The sequence below is a fragment of the Falco cherrug genome, chromosome 8, assembly GCF_023634085.1.
Source record: "Falco cherrug isolate bFalChe1 chromosome 8, bFalChe1.pri, whole genome shotgun sequence".
Taxonomy (NCBI): domain Eukaryota; kingdom Metazoa; phylum Chordata; class Aves; order Falconiformes; family Falconidae; genus Falco; species Falco cherrug.
In genome coordinates, this window is record NC_073704.1 from 53383820 (window position 1) to 53405015 (window position 21196).

A 21196-nucleotide genomic window follows, 5' to 3' on the forward strand; every position below is an offset into this window, starting at 1 on the left:
CGGAGGCGGTGGCCCCTCTTGTGCCCAGCTGGGAGCCAGCCCTGTCGTGCCCTCCCAACCCGGAGCCTGCTCCCTGCCCGGCTGCTGTTGGCTGGTCCCTCCCTGCTGGATCAAGCCCCCTTTTTCTCCTGTAACCCGGGGCTGCAGCCAGGGCACGTGGCACCCACAGGCCCGGGCTGCCAAGGCTGCCGCACGCCAGGCTCTGGCTGCTTTGTGGTGGGGACTTACAAACAGCCAAGGGACAGCATGGGCTGAGGCAGCACCGGCTTCCAGGGCAGGAGCTAACGCCCCCGCCGCTGCTCGCCCCGTGCAGATGGGTGCTCTCTGCACACCTGGGGGCAATGGGGTCCCACAGGGTGTCCACTGGATGGCACGGGCCAGAGAGGCTTCATTAGCTCTGAGAGGTAGCACTGGGCCCTGCCTCAGTTTCCCCATCTTTGCCATGCAGGTAATTGTGGGGAAACAGTTGCTGTCCATAAAATGCTTTGAAAATGAAAAGACTCCCGCTGTTGTGTTATTAATAATAATAATCTCCAGGCTTTATCACTGAAGCTGCTGCTGGAAATGGAAGTTTCTTATAGCCACAAATGGTTGAGCTTGATTTAGGGAGACGTGGTTTATATGAGTAAAATCATTGTAAATAAAATTGGTTCATTTACTCCTGCACTAAAGCAGGCAGAAGCAATTACCAGTGCAATATTGCCAGCTCCACCTCCGTCCCCAGCCCCTTTCCACAGCAGCACAAAGCTCCCAGAGCCGGGGCTGCTGCTGCTGGGAGGTCTCCCCAAGCCCCTGGCAAGCCCTCACAAGGGGCCCTGCATGCCCCTGCTGCCTCACCCAGGAGCCCGGAGACGGCTTTTTGGGCAAAAAGCTGGGCAGCCTCAGCACACAATGGTGGTGGTGCTGATGGCAGGGAGGGCATTTGGTCCACCTGATAGGAGACACCAGGACAGGAAGGTTTTGAAGACGACCAGAACAGGCAGACCCAGAGCTGGCCCGTGGCACAGTGAAGGTGAGACCCTTGCTGTCCCCTTGGAGAAACCCTGCTGACTCAGCTCTTGCAGAGGTGTCCCATGCCTTGCCGGCCTCTTTGGGACTGCTCAGTCCTGCTACATGCCTGAAAATTGTGCCAGACAGGCAAATAGGAAATCAGAGCACCACAGACACCAGGAAAGGTGTTTGCACCTTGACCCACGGGGGTATACCCTGCTCCCCGTAGGGTCCCCACCACTTCTCCTTGTTCCCTGCCCAAATCTCTGTATTTGTGATGCTGAAGGTGAGGCTGAAGGTGCCCCCTTTGCATGGCCATGTTAAAGGCAGGGAAGGCATTAAGGAGCCCAGGGTGAGATCCCGCTTTCTTGCAGTTGTACCCAGGGTGTTTTCCAACCCAGAAGTAAATACACAGACCACCTGAGCAGAGGGGGACGGGACACCCTCATCCCACCCATCCCATCACAAAGCCCTAGCCTCCCCCAGCACTGGGTGCTGTGGCTGCAGCAGGAAAGTCCTCCCCCCTGTGCCCCCATGGGGCAGCAGTGACAGATGCCACCTGCTTCAGGTCCCACGTGGCTTTAGCTCCTGGGAGAACCCAAGGGTTGGTACTGAAACAGGGCTGGAAAAGAAAAGGAAACAAAGAGCATAAAATGATCTGCTAGACTCCAATTCACTCTCAGGGGTGCAGAGGGCGCCTCTGCCACATACAGCACCAAGAATCATACAGAGCTGCAGTATAGAGATCTTTCTATGTATATATTTATAGGTATGTATATATTTATAGTGCACTGCATTTAAAACAGCCGGGCCTGCTTCTTCAGCTCATTCCTCTTCCACAGGGCCAGGCGGTCGAACTCGGCGATGGTCATGCCAAAGATCTGGTAGAACTCCTCCTGGGAGAGGTGCCGCTGGGGAGAGACAGGATGCTGAGCCAGGGCTGGGGACTGCGGCCACCACCCGGGGCCAACAGTCACCACGCAGGCTGTGTGGCTGCAGTGGGGTGGGAGGGCACATGAGAGGGTCTGATGGCACCCGCTGTCTGGCTGGGTGCAATGGGGTGCTACAACCCCCAGCAGTGCACACTTGGGAGGGGGGGAGCACCTGGCTCCCTCCTGCTCCTGCCCAACACACTCATGCTGATGGCACAGGAACAGCTCTGCCCGACCAGCAGAGCAGCAGGACCACCGTGACAGTGTGCTGGCCCATGAGTACCCCTGGGGAGCTATGGGGATGCTCCTCACACATCCACAAGCCCCTTGCAGCCCCATGCTGCCTGCCAGGGCTAAGGGGACACCTTGTGGGATTGGGTCCCTCTGAGCCCCGAGGAGATTGTCCCTGGTGGAAAAGGCTCTCCTCACCTCTAACCGAGTCCTGTCCACATCTTTGGGCAGCTGGTTCCTCCCCCTCGTCTTCACCAGAAGCAGCTCATAGGGGTATATCTGCACAGGGACAGGAAGACCACGAGGTAGCTCTGGAGCCAGAAGAGGACAGCTGGGGCACACCTGGGCACAAGGTCATAGGGGCCACCAGGGTAAAGCCTCCTCCTGCCATGTTTAGCAGGGTCTGGGTGGCACAACTGCCTCCAGGGCTTGGACGGGACAAGGCAGAGCAGGGACTTGCTCTCAGGGTGACCCTAATCCACCTTGAATCACCTTGGTGGCTCTGGAATAACCTGCTCACTCTGAGAAACCAGGAGTGACCCAGGGGCAAGTGTGAGTAGGGAACCACCAGCACAACCACCCTTCTCTGTTCCTCAGCCAGGAGACATTTCTGCTTGGCCAGGTGCTTGGGACCCCTGCAGCAGGGGAAAGACTCTGGTCCAAGCCCCACAGTCCTGGGACAGGGCTGTCAGGAGTGGGGTGGAGGTAAGGGCATTGCAGGCACAGGGCAAAGCTTCCTCCTGAAGGGCCTGGGGACACCCGGACATGTCCGCGGGACTCCCTCTGGGTGGTACTTGCACCTCCAGCTGGCAGCTGCTTCTTGGAGCAGAAGCATCTTACCTTGTACTCTGTGGGGAGAGAAAAAGACAAGGGAGACATGAGCCACACTGACCCCTCCACTGCCAGGATCTTCCCCCTGGGGCTGTGGGGACCCCTACTTCTCTCCCCACTTGTCCCCCCAGCCTGGAACTCATTTTCCAGAGCTGCCTACTCCAGTAGGCAGCCCCATGGTGTCTGGCTCTGTGCCTACAGGGTCCCCTGCCCACACTGCTCCCCAGCCCTGCCGCACCTTACCTCGCATCCCCCAGTTGACGGCGTTCGTGCTGTCATAGTGGAAAAGCTCGGCACTGGGAGGCTGCAGGAGGGACACAGGGAGGGAGGAGTAAGAGGGGGTTCCCTCCAGACACTCAGCATGGCATCTCCCATGTCCCTGGCATGGGGAAGGCACCCCCCCTCCCAATGCAGAACCCACTCCCCACACCTGGCAGCAGGGAAACTGAGGCATGAGGCAGTGAAGTGATGAGCCCAGGTCACATGGAGGCAGGACCAGGGCTGCTGACCCCCAGCAATCGCTGCCCCAGGGTATAAAGCTCTTGTGCTGGGAAGCAACACCAGCATCCCTCTGAAACGTGCTCTGCAGGATGTTCAGGGCAGGCACCCCTGTCCTGCAGTGCCTGGACAGGGCACTTTGGTCCCCAGTAAGGGTCATTTTGGATTGGCACAGAGCAGCAGTGACAGCTGGGGTGCAGAGAAGGGGGAAGCAGGACACCCTAGTCATGAAAGGGGAGCACTGGGGGCTTTGAGGAGCCTGGGGAGAATAAGGAAGGGTGCCGAGATGCCTGGCAGCAGCAGAATGCAGGCAGAAGACACTTACCCTGTGCAGCCCGTTCCTCCTGTAGGCAGGGAGGGAGGCTGACTTAGAAATAAGGGGATCTGCAAAAAAGCCACCAAAGTGCATAAGGGAAAATGCAGGGGTGAGCCCCACACCCTGGAAGAGCACCCACTGGGTCACCCTACCCCTGTGCTCCCACATCGCTACCCAGCTCCACATTCACCCAGCTCTGTCTCCTTCCAGCTCCAACTCATTTCCAGCCTGGCTTCCTCCCATGCTCATATTCCTCTTCCCAAAATCCCTTTCCCATGGCAGCCATCCCACCTCACCCTTCAGTGCAACAGTCTCCTCTTTCAGTTTCTCCGTCTTGCCCTTTCCTGGCACTGCCACCAGCTCTGCCCTGGTTCAGCTCTACCCTGTCCCATCCTTTCAGCTCCTTTTTCTCTCCCTTTTTTCCCTTCCTGGTCCCAGCATCTCCTCCAGCTCAGGTTCTTGGACCCCACAGCCACAGGAGACCAGCCGTGGAGGGCTGCAGGCTCACACACTCACCGCTGTCAGCCAGGTAGTGCGTCCGAGGAGCTGCAAGGAGAGCAGAGCTGGGTGTCAGGGAGGACCAAGTGCCCCGTGCCATGCAGAGCTGCCTGGCTGCCAGTCCATGGGTCCTCCTGGGAGCCCAAAGGGGCTGAGGGGCCCCCTGAGCATCTCCAAACAGCCTCAGCAGTTCCACGAGGGCAGATGTGCCATGAGGAAGGAGAGCATGGAGCGGGCAGAGGCATCTGTTCTGCCAGATTCCCCAGTATGCCCAGCCCACCCTGCAGCCCTGAGGGAGAGGGGCTGGGTGCCCTGGGTGCTGTGCAGCAAGAGCAGCTCAAGCAAGGAAGGAAACCCTGGGGCCAGTCAGCAGGTCTGGGGGGCCAGGAGGTCCCAGATGTGCCATTAATGAGGAGGTACACATGCATGAGCCCAAGAAAGGTCAGAGCAAACCTAGTGTGGCTGTGCTGTGAGATTCCCAAGGGACCCTTCAACCTCGCCTTGAGGTGCTTCACCAGGCTGCCCGGACAGGCTGCAAACACCCGCCGGGCGATGCCCAAACCTAACCAGGGCACAGAGGATGGATGGAGCCCTCCAGAGAGGAAAAGAGCCTCTGAGGTCCAACTCTGGTGCCCAGCACTTCTCCCACACCCCTTCCCAGTGCCCTGTTCTTCCTTCTCCACCCCAGCAAACTTCCTGCAGGGGCTAGAGCCATGCCGGCTAGGACAGACAGACGGACAGGGTCATCCTTACAGCCGTTGAGGGAGCCCTCATAGCCAGCCGTGTGCAGGGCTTCTCTGCTGCTGGCTGAGCTGCGAGGGGGTGTCCAGGGGTCTGCGTAGGAGCTGGACCGAGCCTTCATCTCCTCCCTCAGGATCAGCCTGCCGATGCCACTCTGGATCTGGGCAGGGGGAAAAAGCTGCGTCGCACCCCTCCTTCCCCTGTCTGGCCCTCCATGACAGCTGGCACATGGTAGCAGGGCATGGCACCTCCCAGCATGGGCTCAGCATCTCCCATTTGCTCCCCCATCCCTGGGGACAAGCTGCTGGGGTGGGGTGACTCGGCAAGGGGGTGCACTCCCCCTCCTTCAGACCTCACGTTGGGGGTGGCCAAGGGGGAAGAGATGACAGAGGGCAGCAGGGATGGTGGTGGCCCCTTCTTGGGTGCCAGAGCTGGCTGGGTCTCCTCCCCAAAGCCAACCGCCGGCAGGGGCAGCTTGCTGCTGGCTCTCCCACGTAAGGCTGCGGGCAGGGAGATCACTCACCTTGTGCATGCTCCGGTCATACCCATCCTCCTCGCCTCCTGATGAGAACCTCCGGGCGCGGGGGGCTGCAAGGAGACATGTGGGGGGTCAGATGGGGACAAAAGTGGAGGCAGGTGGGGAGGAGACAGTCCCCAGCTGCATGGGGACAGCCGAGTCCCAAGGGCTGCTAGGATTTTGGTGTCACTTTGGCAGGTATCTTGGCCCAACTCCACCTTCAGGTGCAGACCCAACTCAGGGCATGGTTCCCTCCCAGGGAACGACTGGGTTTGGGGGCAGGAATGGGTTTCCCTTTCCCCCAGCCCTATGGGGGGCTGTTACCTTTGGGGGAGCCTTGGAAGGACCAGTACTCTGACTCGGAGTGGTAGTACAAGTCTGGGGAATAGGCAGGGCTGTACTTGGATGACTGTGCGATGTCTTCGCTGGTTTTGCTTTTCGTGGCTGCAGGGGGGTTGTCTGCAAAAGGAGCAGGCAGAGCTGTTACAACAACCCTGAGTCCTGTCAGCAGGACTTGCAAAGATCCAGCCCAGGATGAAGGCAAAACCTCTTCCCTCCTCTCTCCCCAGTGGCCTCCAGCAGTTGTTCGGGACAGCATGGAGCAGAGCTGGGAATAATCCCTTTTCAAAATGCTGACACCTCCTGGAGACAAGTGTGCAGAGGCAGACAGTAGGGATGGTGACAAGCAGAGGGGCTGTCACTGATGTGGCTGTGAAAGGACCTGAACAACTCGGCACCACCGCAAGCTCTGGCTCCTGCACAGTGCTCACCCCAATACCACCAATGCCACTAACCTCACCATGCCCCTGTGCCCCAGGCTGTCCCATCTCCCAGAGGGCTATAACTGCACAGGCAGGAGGGGACGGAGGCTCAGTCCCAGCAGGGAAAGGGCTCTTGGTGGGTCAGTGCCGGGGGAAGGCGGCAGTGGGCTGTGCAGCCGTGGGGAGCAGAGGGGTGACCCCAGCAGCTCCAGCTCTGGCTGGGGCTCAGTCCCCATGGCAGGGCCACACAGAGCTCTGCTCAGAGTGGGGACTGAGCCTTGGTGGCACGTGTAAGAAATGCGAGTGAGCTCTGCTCCTTTCTCCCAGATGCCAGAAGATTTGCAGGGGAAAGAACACTCAGGACAGGCTGTGTGGCAGAGCCATCCCACCACCTCAAGCGGGCACAGGGGACCCTGCACATGGCAGGTACTTACAGCAGCGGGTGCAGCCAGCAGCAGGGCAGTAGGAGTCAGGCAGGTGGGAAGGAAGAGCCCAGGGAGAGAGAGGAGACACAGTTACTGCTTGAGGGGAGCTGCTATCCCTCTACGCACAGAAGCAAGCAGGGATAGTGCAAGCCAGCCCCGCTGAGAGATACCAACTGCCCTCCCCTTTTGCCCATCCCTCAAGACCCCCAGGCCTGTTTCACCCCAGAGCATCCATCCGAGATGGGTTGTGATTCTTCTCCAAGGCTCCACATGAAACTGCAAATGACCACCTTCATCCCTTTCTCGAGGCTGCTCTGGCTCCTGGCATCAGCAAGCAACAGCCACCCTTGTCTCCTCTGGCATCCCTCCATGGCCTCGCTCCCCCTCCCACAGCTGTCCCTGGTGCCAGCACCACTGACAGCCTTTGCCTCCATCCCTTGCAACACAGGTGTGGTCCAAAGCTTCCTTTTTCTTGCACTGAACCCTGCACTCCGCTGCCTGGAAGGGAAGCAGGAGCATCAGCCCAGCAAAGCCCAGCACCCCAACACCTTGCCTTGATGCTGGCTCCCATCTCCCACCCTGCCCCTAAACACCATTCAGCCAGAGCAAGCCCCACGCTGGTACCCCGCCCCACCTCCCCCACGGGGCAGAGCCCCACTGCAGCCAGCACATCATACCGTGTCGCTTATAGATGGGGGGTTTCCGGTAGATGTTACTCTCGCCAGCAGCTGGTGGAAGAAGAAAGAAATAAAGGGAGGAAAGAAGGAAAGAAGGGAGGAAGGGGAGGCCAGCGTGGGCATGCTGAGTGGACAGGACGGAGGTCCTGCAGGAGACACTACCCCCTTGCCATGTTTCCATCACACAACTGCCTCTGGGTCCACGCGTTCCACGGGAGCGCAGCACCGGGCCAGGGCCAGGCAGGCTCCCGGAGGGCAGCAGGATCACGGTCCCAGGGCTGCCCTGGGGCAGGGGTGCACACAGAGAACATGCAGTGAGAGCCCCAGCTCAGCATGCACCGTGGGGCGGTGGGTGCTGCCAGCCCCGGGAGGGACCGGCACAGCCAGGGACCACCGGCCACCCCTGCCAGCCAGCAGCAATGCACCCACGGCTCATGCTGGCACGGTTTCTCAGGGTTGCCAGCGCCTGGAAGAACCACCTGTGAGCTACCTGGGGCGAAACAACATCAGCCAAAGCCTCTTTCTGCAGCAGAGAGAGAAAAGAGCAAGCTGGGAGGGGAAGCGAACTGGAGCCTGGTGCCGAGAGCTACAGCCCCTGTGCGGGGGCCAGGCAGCAGAGCTGGCGGAGCAGGGAGGGGGCCATCCATAAACCACCGACCGTCAGCGGGAGGGCAGGGCAGGGCAGGCAGCAGGGCCGAACCCTGGCTAGGATGGGGTGGGAGCAGGGGACCATGGTGGAGAGCCTCTGGGTGTCCTCACGGTGCTGTCCCAGGGCATCAGCTATACACTGTGGAGGAGGACAAGGGCAGTGGGAGATGCCTACAGCTGAGCACGGCGGTCCGGGGCTCTGGCCCCCCTGTGCGTACTGAAGGATGGATGGGCAGCTCTGCCTGCTTCCCTCCCCACTCTCCCTTTCTGCCCACTCCGTCCCCGTCCCCGTGGGCTCTGTGTGGCCGGGAGCGGGTGGTGGCCCTTACCTGGTGGCCCCCTGCAATCCCTGCAGAAGGGGAGCAGGCATCTGGCAAGCCCAGAAGACTCTGGGGGGAGGGAGCAGCGGGCCCTAGGGGGAGTATAAAATAGTCATCTGTAGTGGATGGGTGTGCAGAAAGGCCTCCAGCAGACACGCTTTGGCTCATGATCTTGGGGAGGAGGCAGGGGAGAGGGGTCAGGCTCTCCGCAGGGGATTCATCTTTGTGTGAGGGTGGAGGAAGGTCAGGGAAGAGGAGGGACAAGAGGGACGTTGCAAGGATCAAGCAGACTCTGGGCAGCTCTGGGACGTCTGGGTGGTGATGGGGAGGGAGGAGGGTTCAAGCTGCAGGTCCTGTTTATGGATGGCCTCTACCAGGGGTAGATCCTGCTGCCAGCTGGCTCTAGGCAGGCGGTGGAGCTACGCATGCGACACAGCGGGGACGGCACATGCGGGCATGCCACAGACACGGCGCTTCCCCAGGGACCGGTGTGCTCCAGAGCCTACCTGGGATGTGGAAATGCTTGGGTGCTTGGTATGAGGTTGGAGTGGAGGACCTCACATCTAACTGGCTATAGTACGGGGAGCTGCGCCCGCTCTCCGTGCCTACGCGGTGCCGAGCAGAAGCAGCATAAGTGACCAAGGGAGAGAACAAGAGGCAGAAGAAAATGGGTGTTAAACGCAGCAGTGTTAGAAGAGCCGGGGGCAACCCATGTGGTGGGGGTGACAAGGATGTGTGCCGGGCCGTGGTCCAGGATGGGGCGTGATGGAGCAGGGTGAGATTTCCCGCATCTCTGGAAGAAGGTGGGATGCAGAGGAAACCCCATGTGCAGGTGCTATTACAGAGCAGCCCGTCGCCCCACTGCTGGCGAGAGGGAAGCCGAGCATGCTGCAGAGGCAAACGGTGATGGGCCCTTGGCGGTGCAGCGTGGGGGTAACTTGGGGAATGCGGGACCTCCGGACTTACTGACCTTGGATTTTCCCAGTTGTTCCTCCCCATCTCCAAAGGACAGGAGATACGGCACAGACACACTCTGCTTCCCCCTGACATGCTCCAGGGTGTGCACGTGTGTGTGTAAGAACCCGCCTTACAGCACTGGCTGGGCACAAGCGCTCTTGTGCATGCCTCTCCCAGAGCCACCAAGCCAGCCGAGGGGTTTTCACTGGACCTGGGGGTCCCCTCCTTCCCCACCCCATCCTCTATGAGCCTCAGCTCAGGTCTGAGCCAGGGCACAGCCCCCTCAGCCTCTCCTTGCTACTTGTAAGATGAAGAGTCAGGGGAACCAGAGGGTGCACACAGCAGGATTGCTCAGTGCCCCACAGCTCCTATTGCTGTCAGCTCTCCGTGGATGCCTTCAGGCCTCCTGCCTGCTTGCCAGAGGTGGGACCACTGAGGTCCCCTTGGAGAAGCAGGGGACAGTTTGGTGATCCCGGCTCCACTTGGGGGTCTGAGCTTAGCCCAGCCTGGGTTTGCAGCTGACGTCCTCACCTGAGCGGTAGAAATGATGGGGGGACCTCGGGATGGTGGGGGACATGCCCTGGCGGCTGTAGGTGGGGGAGTCGATGTAGCCAGGGCTGGAGGCTCGCCTCTGCCGCATGTCAAAGCTCTCGTAGATGTCCTGGGGACAGGGAAAAGCATGGAGAGAAGTGGGGTTAGAGCTGGCGAGATGAGGGATGAGGCAAGTCAGTGTTTTGGCAGCCCTGAGGGAGGTGTCCCACGGACGGGGGTCCCCATGCTTGTGACAGCTCAGGAGGGTGCATGCTCTGCGGTGTGACATGCTGGGCATCATGTGTGTCCTCCACAGCTGGAGCGCGTCCCCAGGCTGCTCTGCCTCCCTGCTGCCAAAGTGCAGGCAACAAAGCCCAGGGTTTGGGACCAGGTGACAAAGTCCAGCCAGAGGCTTTCAGGCCCTTGCCTGAAGATTGTCCCCTTTCCCTGTGCTTGTTCCCAATTGCTGGTGTCCCCTTCCACAAGGAAAAAGCTGCACCCTGGGTGCTCTCTGCCAGGGAAGGCTTGCATACAGCTCTCCCTGGGGCCCAAAGCACAGGACCCTCCTGGACAGGGTCCCCCTGTCTCCCCACACCTCAGGGCAGCACCTGGGTGGGGGGACATTCAGCAGAGCCCCAGCATCCCTGGGCAGAGGGATGCTGAGCAGCAGCGGGTGACAGACCCCCCAGTGCCTGCCGAGGGCATTACCTGTGAGTACGGGGAGAGGGTCCCCAGGGACTGGAGGCAGCAGGAGGCAAAAGGGGGAGAAAGAGAGACAGTACACAGTTAAGGGGAGCAGTGACAGACTGGTGTCCCTCAGTGGCTCGTTTTCCCCATGTTACAGCCTAATCACAGCTGCCAGGCTGCAAAGGTGGCTGCTGGCACAGCCAGAGCCAAACTGTGGCAGGATGCTGGGCAGGGAGCCCCCGGCCAGGAGGGGAGCTGGCGTGAGGATGGCCTTTCCTCTATCAGTAGCCTGGACCCCTTCTTGGAGACCTTGCTGGAGCAGCTGCAAGCGGGACAAGGTGGCTGCTGGCCCCATAGTACTACACAGCAGGCCATGGCAGTGCCAACTGCACCATCACCGCGTGGGCTGGAGGAAACCAGACTTGGGACAAGCCTTGGGACTGGAGACTTAAGAGATGCTGCTGCTGGCCATTGCAAAGTCCTCTTCCAAGTCTCCCATCTCTGTGTGAGCTGCTCGTTCCTCTTCCATGGAATTAGTGAAATCATTCAGCAGTTCCAGCCTGCCTGGGGGAGCAGGGCAGGGCAGTCCTGCGCCACATGCTGCTTGGGCATCATCTTATCACGTTTGCAAAAATGCACTGACCGAGCCCCCTTCCCCTGGCTGCGGGGACAGCACCCAACAGGGGCAGCCTTGCCATGCTCCAGAGATGCCATGCTGGGGCTGGGTGGCCAGGAGGATTGCCTGCCAGGGGCCAGGCTTTGGGCTGAGCCTGCTGGCTGGCTGTCCCTCCACCCCAGATGGATACATGTATGTTGAGTGCTCTCCTCGTCTCCTGCTGCATGCCATGATGGGCGAGCTCCCTACCACATCACTCCTGAGGGTGACATCTCCTCCTGCACAGCACTGCCTGTCCCTGCACGTCAGGTCTGCAGCACAGGGCGCTGCCATCAGCTGATAAGGTCACTGGTTTCTTTCTTACTCTCCAGCAGCAGCATCAAGTTTTCCCTTCCAGCCCAGGCCTTCTTCCCAGTGATGGGGAGCCTCCAGGAGAGGTCTTACTCCCACTCCTGCCTCCCTGTAGTATTCCCACTGGAGTGAGCAAACCCACATGCAACTTTCCTCGTTGCCCCAACCCGGGGCTTGGCTCCCTGCGCAGCCCGGCATCGGGCGTATTGAGACTCAGTACCTCCCCATAGCTATATCTCTCCAGTGTCTCATCCGACGTGTATCTGTGATAGGGCTCGTAGGAAATGAGGTCAGGACGCTGCACTTCATAGATGGCTTTAATCTTGGGAAGAGCTGCCAGGTCTTTGTAATTAAGGATCTCATTATCCACTTTAGCCTAGGGAGAGGGAGAGACAGAGACAGAGAGACAGAAAGGAAGAGGAGGAGAAAAGGAAGGGGAGGCTGGAGCGTACAGTGTGGAGTCAGCTCAGAGCAGACAGAGCCCATTGCCACCCCAGCAGCAGGAAGAAGTAAGAGGAGATGCCCAAGAGGCAGCAGTGGGAAGGGGCAGAGGAGCTGGGAGGGTGGGACCGTGCTCCTCCGAGCACTCCTGGGCAAGGCAGCACGGTTTGTCTGTGCTGTCCTCAAATGCTGGGCTTGTCCCTGGGGGACGCTTCACACTGCAGAGCAGCACCAGGAACTGCCACACCTTTCCCTGGGGCCAGAGCATCCATCCTGCAGAGCTGTACTTACGCAGATGACACGGTTTGGGGAGCCGATGCTGGAACCGGGGGGCGAGATGGAGGTTTCTGACGTCCTCCTGTGCTGTGGAGGCAGAAAGGTGGAGGACACGTGAGAGCACGGTGAGGAGGGACCCCTGAGCAGGCACAGTGCTGGGTGCAGCACATTGTTGGTTTTGGGGCTGAATTTCACCCAAGGCCCAGTTTCTCCGCCCTTTCATCCACCTGCTGCCAGTGCCCATGGCTGTTGCAGGCTGTCCTGCCATCCAGCTTTGCGCCCTGGCCTCTCTTGGGGCCAGATCTGGAGTCGGGTGAGTGGCCTGGCCAGACCAGCTGGCAGCTGTCCCCATGGCCAGCCAGGAGCAGAAAGGGAGCGCACAGCTCAAGGGGCGTGGGGGGCTGGTGGGGGGACTGCTGTGCCCCCTCCCTGGCTGTGGCATGGGCTGGCGTCAGCCAGGAGGTAGGTCCCCGCTAACAGCCTTGGCCATGGCCACCCACCAGCCTCCGGGCAGTGGGGACAGAGTTTGTGCCAGCCTCGGGAAGCCACCCTGGGCTTAGACACTGCCACAACAGTTCACTTCCAGCAGGGACTCAGGGGCAACATCACCTGGGACGTGCCACCTCTGAGAGATGCTGCCTACCTTTAGTTTCTTCTCTGCCCTGGCTGCCTGCTTGCAGATGGGGTGCCACACTTCGGAGCCTGCAACGCAGCAAAGGGAAAGTGTTTCAGCTCTGCACGCAGCTCACACCTGCTGCTAGGGACTGTCCAGCTCCACCTGCCATGGGGAGTCCTGTCCCATCCCTGCATCCCTGCTGCCTCTAGCACTGACCTGCAGCCCGCGGTCCCCTGGGGGGGATGCGGCAGCGCTCTGCCCAGCAGCAGCTGCACTGAGCAACCAGTGTTACAGGAGCGCAGTGCCTGTGTGCTGGGGGGGCAGCTCCTGGGGGGCCCTGCAGAGGCAGGAGGTAGGAACTGGGGTCTCTCCAGGAGGAGCAGAGCAGCATGGAGGCGGTGAGCCCCAAGGATGAGGGGCTCACCTGCTGCATCCCACCAGCTTTCCCAGGTGCCTTCTCTGCTATAGCACAGCCACAGGCAGGTAGCCATTGGGAAGGCAGGGCAGCGGGGACTGGGTGTCCGTACTGAGAAATGAAATGGCTCCCAAGCACTCAGATGTAGTGGCCAACACTACTAAACTTTGACAGCAAACCCAGGTGTGTTTTCCGTGCAGCCCAGCCAGTGCTCAGCCAGGCAGCTCCTGCTGGTTAAACTGGGGTAACACCGAGCCCAGGGCATCCACAGCCCTCCACACCCTCCAGGCTGGAACCAGCAAAGCCACCGAGCTTTGCCCAGGTGTGCCCCAGGATGGATGCTGAGCACAGCCATCATCCTGCCCATGACAGGGCCTTGCTGGGACCCCCACTCTCACTCACTCTCAGTGCACAATTCCCCCTTTGCCACCTATGGGATCATTAGTGACTCAGGGTGGCGGGTAAGCACAGGTTACTGACAAAACAAACCCTCCCTCTGTGCTGGAAATAGCCCCTAAGGCAGCTCCAGGCAGGAGGAGCTCCTGCCGAAACCAAACCCAAACTGTCTGGCTGTGCCAAGTGAAAGCCTAACCCCTCTGGTGCTGCTTGCAGTGAGCCCCTGTACACAAAGCCCTGCTCAGGCAGCTGCCCAGTGCAGCACCACGCCAGCACCCACTGCAGCAGGCACCCACCAGCCAGTGCTGTGCACCCACGGCGAGCACACTGAGCTGCATCAATTGGAGGAGACAGCTGTAAACACAGGGAAAAAGATGAAAAATAACTCAGCTAAAGCCCAGCTCCTACACACTTCAGGACAGCGTGCCTGCAGTTCCCACCGCTTATATTTCCAGCTGGCCAGAGACAGCTAACGCAGGGAACATGGGGCCCTGGTGACTGATGTGCTGCCTTCCCAGTCCCCCTCTGAATCTGGATGGGTTTGGTGCTCTTGGATCCTCACAGTACCCCCCCAAAGGCTTGGTGTGCTGATAGTAAGGAAAAAATGGATGCGGGGAGTTGGGGACAGTGGGGAAGAGGTCCCCTGGGGCTGGGGAGCGTGGGGAGCCAGGCACCCTGTTCCCATCCCAGCCTCTATTAGCTAGGCACAGGCCAGGGACACATCCAGGCATGCCCGCCCATGCTCCCTCTCTCCTGCGCAGGGAGACTTGCAGGGAGCAAAAAGCTGCTGACAAGGAACAAAGTTTCCTCCAGCTCAGCGGCAGGGAAGCTTTCATGCAGAGAAATTATCACTGCACAGCCCAGGAAGAGCGCAGGGGCTGGGGAGCAGCAGACAAGGGGGTCTCCTCTGGCACTACTGCACAGAGGGACCCTTTCAGCAACGATCACTGTAAGGAGCCAAACTCCACACGCCTCCGCAGCCAGCACACCTCTGCAAGGCCCCGCTGGTCCGTGCCCTGACGCGGGGCAGGGCAGTCCCTCCTTGCTGCAACGGGATGCCTACCTGTGAGGTACATCTCCTCTCCTTCTGTGAACATCTGGTGGCAGCGGACACATCTGGCACAGGTGGGGTGGTAGTGTTTCCCTCCTGCCTGCAAGGGTGAGCAGAGAAAAGGGGCCCCTGAGCAAGGCAGGACATGGTGACCTGCTCACGTCCCTGAGGACAGGTGGCCCTGGCACCACTTGCTGCTGCAGACAGTGACAAGGTGAATGGGACAAACTGCCCAGGGTGGCCTCGGAGCCCACTGCAATACATGGAAAACACCAGAGACCACTTCATCACTAACACTTCTGACCTGCTGGACTAAGAGTCTGACTGGGAACCTTCTGCTGTCCTTGAACCATCCAACGCGCAGGAAAACAGATCCAGGAGGTACCCCTAAAAACCTCACCCTAATAAATCATCTTTGCACTCTGGAAATAACCGAGACCCTCTGCAGTAACACTCAGCCAAGCAGCCATGCTTTATATTAGCTCCTTCCCTCTACAGCTTTGAAGAGAAAGAGCAAATTTGGCCCAGGATGTCAGCAGGGAAGCGGTAAAGGGAGAAGAAGGGCCCCAAAGATAAATCTCACTAAGCACAGGCTTCCTCTTGCTGTCATATCCTCCCTGGCTACCATTGCCAGCGCCTCTCCCTCAAGAAACTTTTCTCCTTCTGTGAAGCCATGCCCAAACTTCAGCACTAGCGACACGCTGTTCCCCAGCTGAGCAGGAGCTGGGCTGCTCCCTTTGCTCTTTGACAGGGATAATAGCTTTAATTGGTAGCTTGTTTCCACTCAAAGTGTCTGCTAGCATTTCAATTATAGGCTTGTTTTCTGGGCTGGGAGGCAGGAGCTGGCTCAGGGTAGGAGGAATCTGGGCTGCACAGTTAGAGCTCAATCCCAAAGGACATTTCACTCCCATAATAATCCAAGAGAAGAAGGAGGATAATTTAAGGCGGCAGAGGGAAGATGAGGCTCTCGCTGATAAAAGGGGGTTATGATAGAGGGGGCTGGAACTGGTTTGAAACAGGGAGGATCATCAGGAAAATTTGCTGCGAGGATAACTGAGAATCTGCCAGTTGATTGCACACAAAAATCAACCTGGAATTCAGTATCTTTGGGGTGCAGATGGCAGCCAATGGCTTTTCCCCTCCAATTTATGCCAAAACTGAGTGGAAGGTTTTAGGGCAGGCGGGGGAGGTGAGTGGGAGAGTTTGGGCCCCTCTACCTTTCATTGCAGTGCACCCCAATCCAGGGAAGGGACAGCCCTGCACCCTGGCCCAGCTGCAGTGCCCCATGGCAGGAGCTTGCACTAAATGCTTCACCAGCCTGAGCAAACACATCCAGGCTATACAGATTCTAAACCAATTTTACTCCTAAAAACCTCGTCTAGAATCTCCAGTGTTGCTGACATTGTGCCAATGGGCTCATCATGTCTCACGCCCATTGCCCCAGGGAGGTGACCCACCGCCCCACCAAGGCAGAAGCTCCCCAAGGATGTCCAGTTCCTCCTGCTCTGCCTGAGCCCCTGTACACAAAGCCCTGCCTGGGCAGCTGCCCAGTGCAGCACCACGCCAGCACCCACTGCAGCAGGCACCCACCAGCCAGTGCTGTGCACCCACGGCGAGCACACTGAGCTGCATCAACTGGAGGAGACAGCTGTAAACACAGGGAAAAAGATGAAAAATAACTCAGCTAAAGCCCAGCTCCTACACGCTTCAGGACAGCGTGCCTGCAGTTCCCACCGCTTATATTTCCAGCTGGCCAGAGACAGCTAACGCAGGGAACATGGGGCCCTGGTGATTGATGTGCTGCCTTCCCAGTCCCCCTCCGAATCTGGATGGGTTTGGTGCTCTTGGATCCTCACAGTACCCCCCCAAAGGCTTGGTGTGCTGATAGTAAGGAAAAAAAACCCTGTATACATACATATTTTCCTATCTAGACTACATGGGCTGCTGTCACAGGTCAGACTGCCAAAAGGGGATGCTTTTCAGATCTGCGCGTGGATGCAGGGGGAGGCTGGCAGCTCCCCCAGTGGTACCAGCCAGTCCCAACTTTCATTTCAATGCAGATCTCCAAAAGCCACCCAGCATCTCAACACCCTCCACTCCTCCTCGAGGAACAACTCTCCAAACCAGGCACCAACCTTGTTCCTTTTACATTGGTTAATATTACAGCTCATAAAAGGCTGCGAGGGAAGAGACCTGCTCGTTATCACTTGGGGTCCCTTAAAGGCTCATTAATCATCCAAGCCTGGCTGCACAGCTCAGAGCAGCTGGGAAAGCCTGGAGGCTGCCGGGGTAGCATGAGAAGGCTCCTTAAGGCCTAAAATTATTTAAAGGCACCCTCTCCATTTCACGCTTTGCCAGAGAAGACAATTAAAGCCTCTGGTTTTACAGATCTTTCAATACTGCCAGCAGGTGCATAACCGGGGAGGGTGGGGAGCACGGGCTCAGCCCTGGCCGCAGGGAGGGAAAGGGTGCCTGCAGGTTTCATGGTGCCTGCAGGTTTCATGGTGCTTGCCTGCCAGAGCCCTCCAGCACCCAAACCCTATGCTCCTTTCGGCTCTGTGACAGCACTTACAAGGAGGTGGCACCTCGGCTCTGCCCGTGGGGACACCAGTTCCAAGGCATGTGGCTTCCAGCCCATAGTGTCCCACTGCACAAGGAGGTCTTCCATGTCCAGGCACGGGTGCGGCACACAAGATGCTAATGTGAGATGATTACAGTCCAGAACATCTCTTGGGATTCAGTCATCTTCTTCCCATGGCCCAGTATGGGTGGGCAGAGCTGGCTGGCCCCTCCAGCCAGGAAAAGCCTATGTTGGGAGCAGAGCTGGGGAGGGAGGGCACTGGAGGAGGTGAAAAGACCTAGAGCTATTGCCAGAAGAAGAGCCAGGGCAGATGGAGGTGAGGCAGAGCAGGGAGGTTTGTTCCCTCATCACCGCCCCAGGACCATCTCCAGCTTGCAGCCAGGCTGCTGGTACCCCCACATCTGTCACACCCTGCAGAGCTGCTCTCTGTCCATCCCCTTAGATGTGCAGCAGCAGGAACGTCCTACACTTGTCCTGACTCTGATGTGGTTGCACTGAGCGAGGAAAACCCCGAGAGCAGTGCAACAAATGGCTCAGAGTCAGCAGTGCCCGATGGTGCCAGCCAGGTCCCCTCTGGCTCCTCTCACCCACCCTCACACACTGAGCATCCCACTAACACCCAGCCTGATTGCCCTGCCCGGATGGCTGAGGATGCTCTGTCCTGGCAGGGGGTTATCAGGGACCAGACTGCTCAGGGGAGCAGTGGCAGGGATTTGATGTCAGGGGAGCCTCTGGCTTTGCCCTGCTCTATTCAGACTTTTGCTGACCAAGTGACCCCATGATCCACCAGCCCGTGGCAGCCGCTGCAGTGCTGAGCTCATGCTCACAGAAGCCAGCACTGGGACTGCTGCTGAAGCCCAGAGTCAGCAGAAAGCCTTCACAGGCAAAGGCCGCTCCCTGAAGAGGGGGGAAGATGCTGGAGGGCTCTTGCTTCACGAGAGGCTCCCTGGCCAGGCTGGATGCTCTTAGGCCAGCCCCACTGGCAGGACCAGAGCGGGTGACCACTTCTTGGTAGGCTGTGAGTGAAACAGGCTGGAGATGTCCTGGAACAGCTCTCAGCAGGCTGGAGATCTACACAGCCACCGCCACTCTAGCCCACAGCACCTGCTGTCTGGCTCACTGTGGAGCCACAGACCCTCCGATTTTGGGATACAGCTTCCTATTGCTGCTGTCTGCAGGTGGCAGAGGTGTGGGTGCCAATGCTGCCCTGGGAGCACTTCTCTCCTGCTCAGCCATGCAGAAGGGAAGGTCTCGGGAGTAACTGAGCACACTTTCAGCCAGTGCCACCACAGCCCAACTCCATAGTATCACTAGGGGGTCTAAAAATCACAATTGGCTTCATTCTAACATATTTCTCTACGCCTCCAGAGCCTTTAGTTTAACCTCAGATCAGAACTTCTGGCTTTCCCCCTGCCCCTGCAAACACTGGGCTAGAAACAGAAAGCCTGACGGGACACCCCACCTCCAGGAGCAGGGACCAAGCCAGGACCTGACAACCTGATGACAGGAAGCACCAGCCCTAACAAACTTCTCTGTCCCTCCCCAACAACAACCCCCACTCCCCTCACCGGCTGTGCAGCTCCACTGTCACCCAAAACATGCTTCAAGGCCACCTGCACCCACGCCTTGCTGTGGGATCCCCGTGGGATCCCTGCACCCCTCGGAGGCTCTGCCAGAGCAGATCCTGCTGGCCAGCCACGTGATGAACAAAGCTGCCGCTGGATGTGGCCCAGGGAGGGGGACCCCCTGCTCTGGTTGTTGCCCTGCAAAGGGGTGTGCCATGGGGATGGCTGCCCATGGGCAGGGTGCTGCAGCCCCTCACATGGGCTCCGCAGCGGGCAGCCGTGCTGGATGCGTTTCCAAGGCAACAGGCAGGCTGCCTGCACAGGGATGCTCAGAAGGCAGGCTGGGGTGAGCATGGTGGGGACACTTCAGAGCTGGGCATGGTAGCAGTTGGTTAAGGCTAGTGTCCCCACATCCTGGACTCCAGACATGTCCCAGCAGACCCAGGCCACTGTGTGCTCTGGCTGCTTCTCGAGGTCCAGTACCCAAGCCATCTCTTTAAAGGTCTGCAGCGTGGTGGTGCTCCTTCCTGCCCCCACCCTCCAGAGAAGGTGGTCAGACTGTCTCCACACACCCACTGCAGGAGAAGCCATGACCCCAAAAAACCATGACAAGTGTGTAGGACGATGAAACCCCCACACCAAGAGCTAAGGTGTGCACCTCTGGGCAGGACACATGTGGTCCCTATTACAGACTAGTGCAGGGTGGCCACGGCCCCAGGACTCACCTCCAGGACCCTGCCGCTGATGTACCGGTTGCAGGTCTCACACTTGATGCCGAACTGGGCATGGTAGTCAGACTCGCAGTACGGGATGCCATCCCTTTGGGAGAGGGAGGAGAAGGGGGTGAGCGGTAGGTGAGCTGTGCTGGGCACCCCCTCACTGCAGCCCCAGGGGGTGTAGCTCCGCAATGGCCAGGGCAGCCAAGCCTGCCACCAGGATGGTGGCACTCACTTGCTGATGTACTCGCCAGTGAGGATGATCCCGCATGTTTGGCACTTGAAGCAGCTGACATGCCACTGCTTCTCCAGGGCCAGAAGGGACTGGCCTTGCTTGATCTCTTCCTTGCAGCCGGCGCAGTCTGGAGGGACAGAAGGGGACTGTGGGACCATTGCAGCTCCCTGGTGGGGGGCTCGGTGGTGCAGCAGGAACACCCACATCTGCTGGCCTATGCTGAGGCACCCTGGTCTTTTAACCTGAGGCACACTTCTTGCACCCAGAGGAAAGCTCTAGCCCAGAGAACCCCGTTTTCTAGGGGATGCTGCTGTTATAAACACCCTGCTCCTGAGCCCACTCCAGGGCCAGTTTCTTGGGGATGATTTCTTTATGGGAATATGCTCATTCCCAGCAAAGGAGCCAAGAGGAAAGCCTCCTGCTGGAGCTGGAACCTCCGAGGCACTGCTGGCACCCAGCCACCCTGGCGGAGCACCCACTGCAGCACAGAGCCAGGTCCCCCTGCTGGGCGATGCGCTTGAGCCAGGGTCCGTGCATGGGCTGCTGGGGCCACGCTGCCTCGGCAGGTCCCCGGGGGCTCCCCTCCGGGCAGGAGTGGTGGGAAGTGTCCGCAGTGAGCGCAGCAGAGGAAGGGCTGTGCTCTCCGGCAGCCGCGTCCGGCCCCGCTGCACTATTTACGAGACTCCCTTCCTTCCCCACCTCCCCTGGCTCCTGTTAGGGCTGGGAGCAGGAAGCACATGGGCCTCAGACCCCTGACCTTGACTCCTCCGTGTCCTCTTCTCCCCCTGGGCAGCAGGTTTGCCCACATGGGGTTTCTCCTTAACCCCGTCCCTGCTGCAGCACAGGCAGCCTGACCAGGCAGGCTTTCCCACTCAGCCCACCCGCAGGCAGCTCTGCACCAAGTCCCTGCCTGCTGGGCAATGCTAAGGGGGGAGGATTTTTGATCCCTGGCAAAAAGCAGGCTGGCCAGCTCACGTGAGCCAGGATCCATTCCCTCTGTCACACAGGTCCTGCTGGTTTTTGAGTTGCTCACAGGGCTGGGGCTTCAGGGAGAGGCTCAGCATCCTTCCTCTAGGGATGTCCTCCCTGCAGAGTGCACCAGCATGGGCTCCAGCAGGCACACCTCCTCTGCCACCCCTTCTGGGTGGCCCTGCCAGGGTCACTTGTGTCACAAGGGGCACATGCAGGCAGCAGGCTACATCTGGCAGCTGCCTATGAATAAAGCATGGTGCCCTCAGGTAACCCTGCTCTGGCTGGGGAGGAGCGCTGGCAGGAAGGGGATGGGAAGGGAGAAAGCAGCAGGAGAGAGGCAGAGCATGCAGCTGTCCTCCCCCTGCCCGCTGCCCTGGCCCTGCTATGGGAGACAGCGGGGTGCTG

At 59.3% G+C, this 21196-nt stretch overlaps 1 protein-coding gene across 12 annotated transcripts in view; it reads right to left on the reverse strand.

Annotated features, from left to right (window-relative positions):
• Positions 1-1730: 1730 nt before the first annotated feature.
• ABLIM3 (actin binding LIM protein family member 3) overlaps positions 1731-21196 on the reverse strand; it is a 56117-nt gene continuing 36651 nt past the window's right edge. For 2 of the 12 annotated variants that reach the window (XM_055719227.1, XM_055719228.1), the window contains exons 5-22: positions 19820-19946; positions 19594-19687; positions 14735-14822; positions 12888-12946; positions 12260-12331; positions 11748-11903; positions 10582-10611; positions 9874-10003; positions 8892-8990; positions 7418-7468; positions 5879-6013; positions 5561-5625; positions 5050-5197; positions 4315-4344; positions 3808-3866; positions 3228-3288; positions 2352-3001; positions 1731-1901 (exon numbers count right to left, since the gene is read on the reverse strand). In XM_055719227.1, the coding sequence (XP_055575202.1) occupies positions 2670-3001; positions 3228-3288; positions 3808-3866; positions 4315-4344; positions 5050-5197; positions 5561-5625; positions 5879-6013; positions 7418-7468; positions 8892-8990; positions 9874-10003; positions 10582-10611; positions 11748-11903; positions 12260-12331; positions 12888-12946; positions 14735-14822; positions 19594-19687; positions 19820-19946 (1736 nt within the window). In that variant the 3' untranslated portion in view covers positions 1731-1901; positions 2352-2669. The remainder of the gene's footprint in view (positions 1902-2351; positions 3002-3227; positions 3289-3807; positions 3867-4314; positions 4345-5049; positions 5198-5560; positions 5626-5878; positions 6014-7417; positions 7469-8891; positions 8991-9873; positions 10004-10581; positions 10612-11747; positions 11904-12259; positions 12332-12887; positions 12947-14734; positions 14823-19593; positions 19688-19819; positions 19947-21196) is intronic. The other 10 variants (XM_055719229.1, XM_055719230.1, XM_055719232.1 and 7 more) reach the window with 10 other exon arrangements.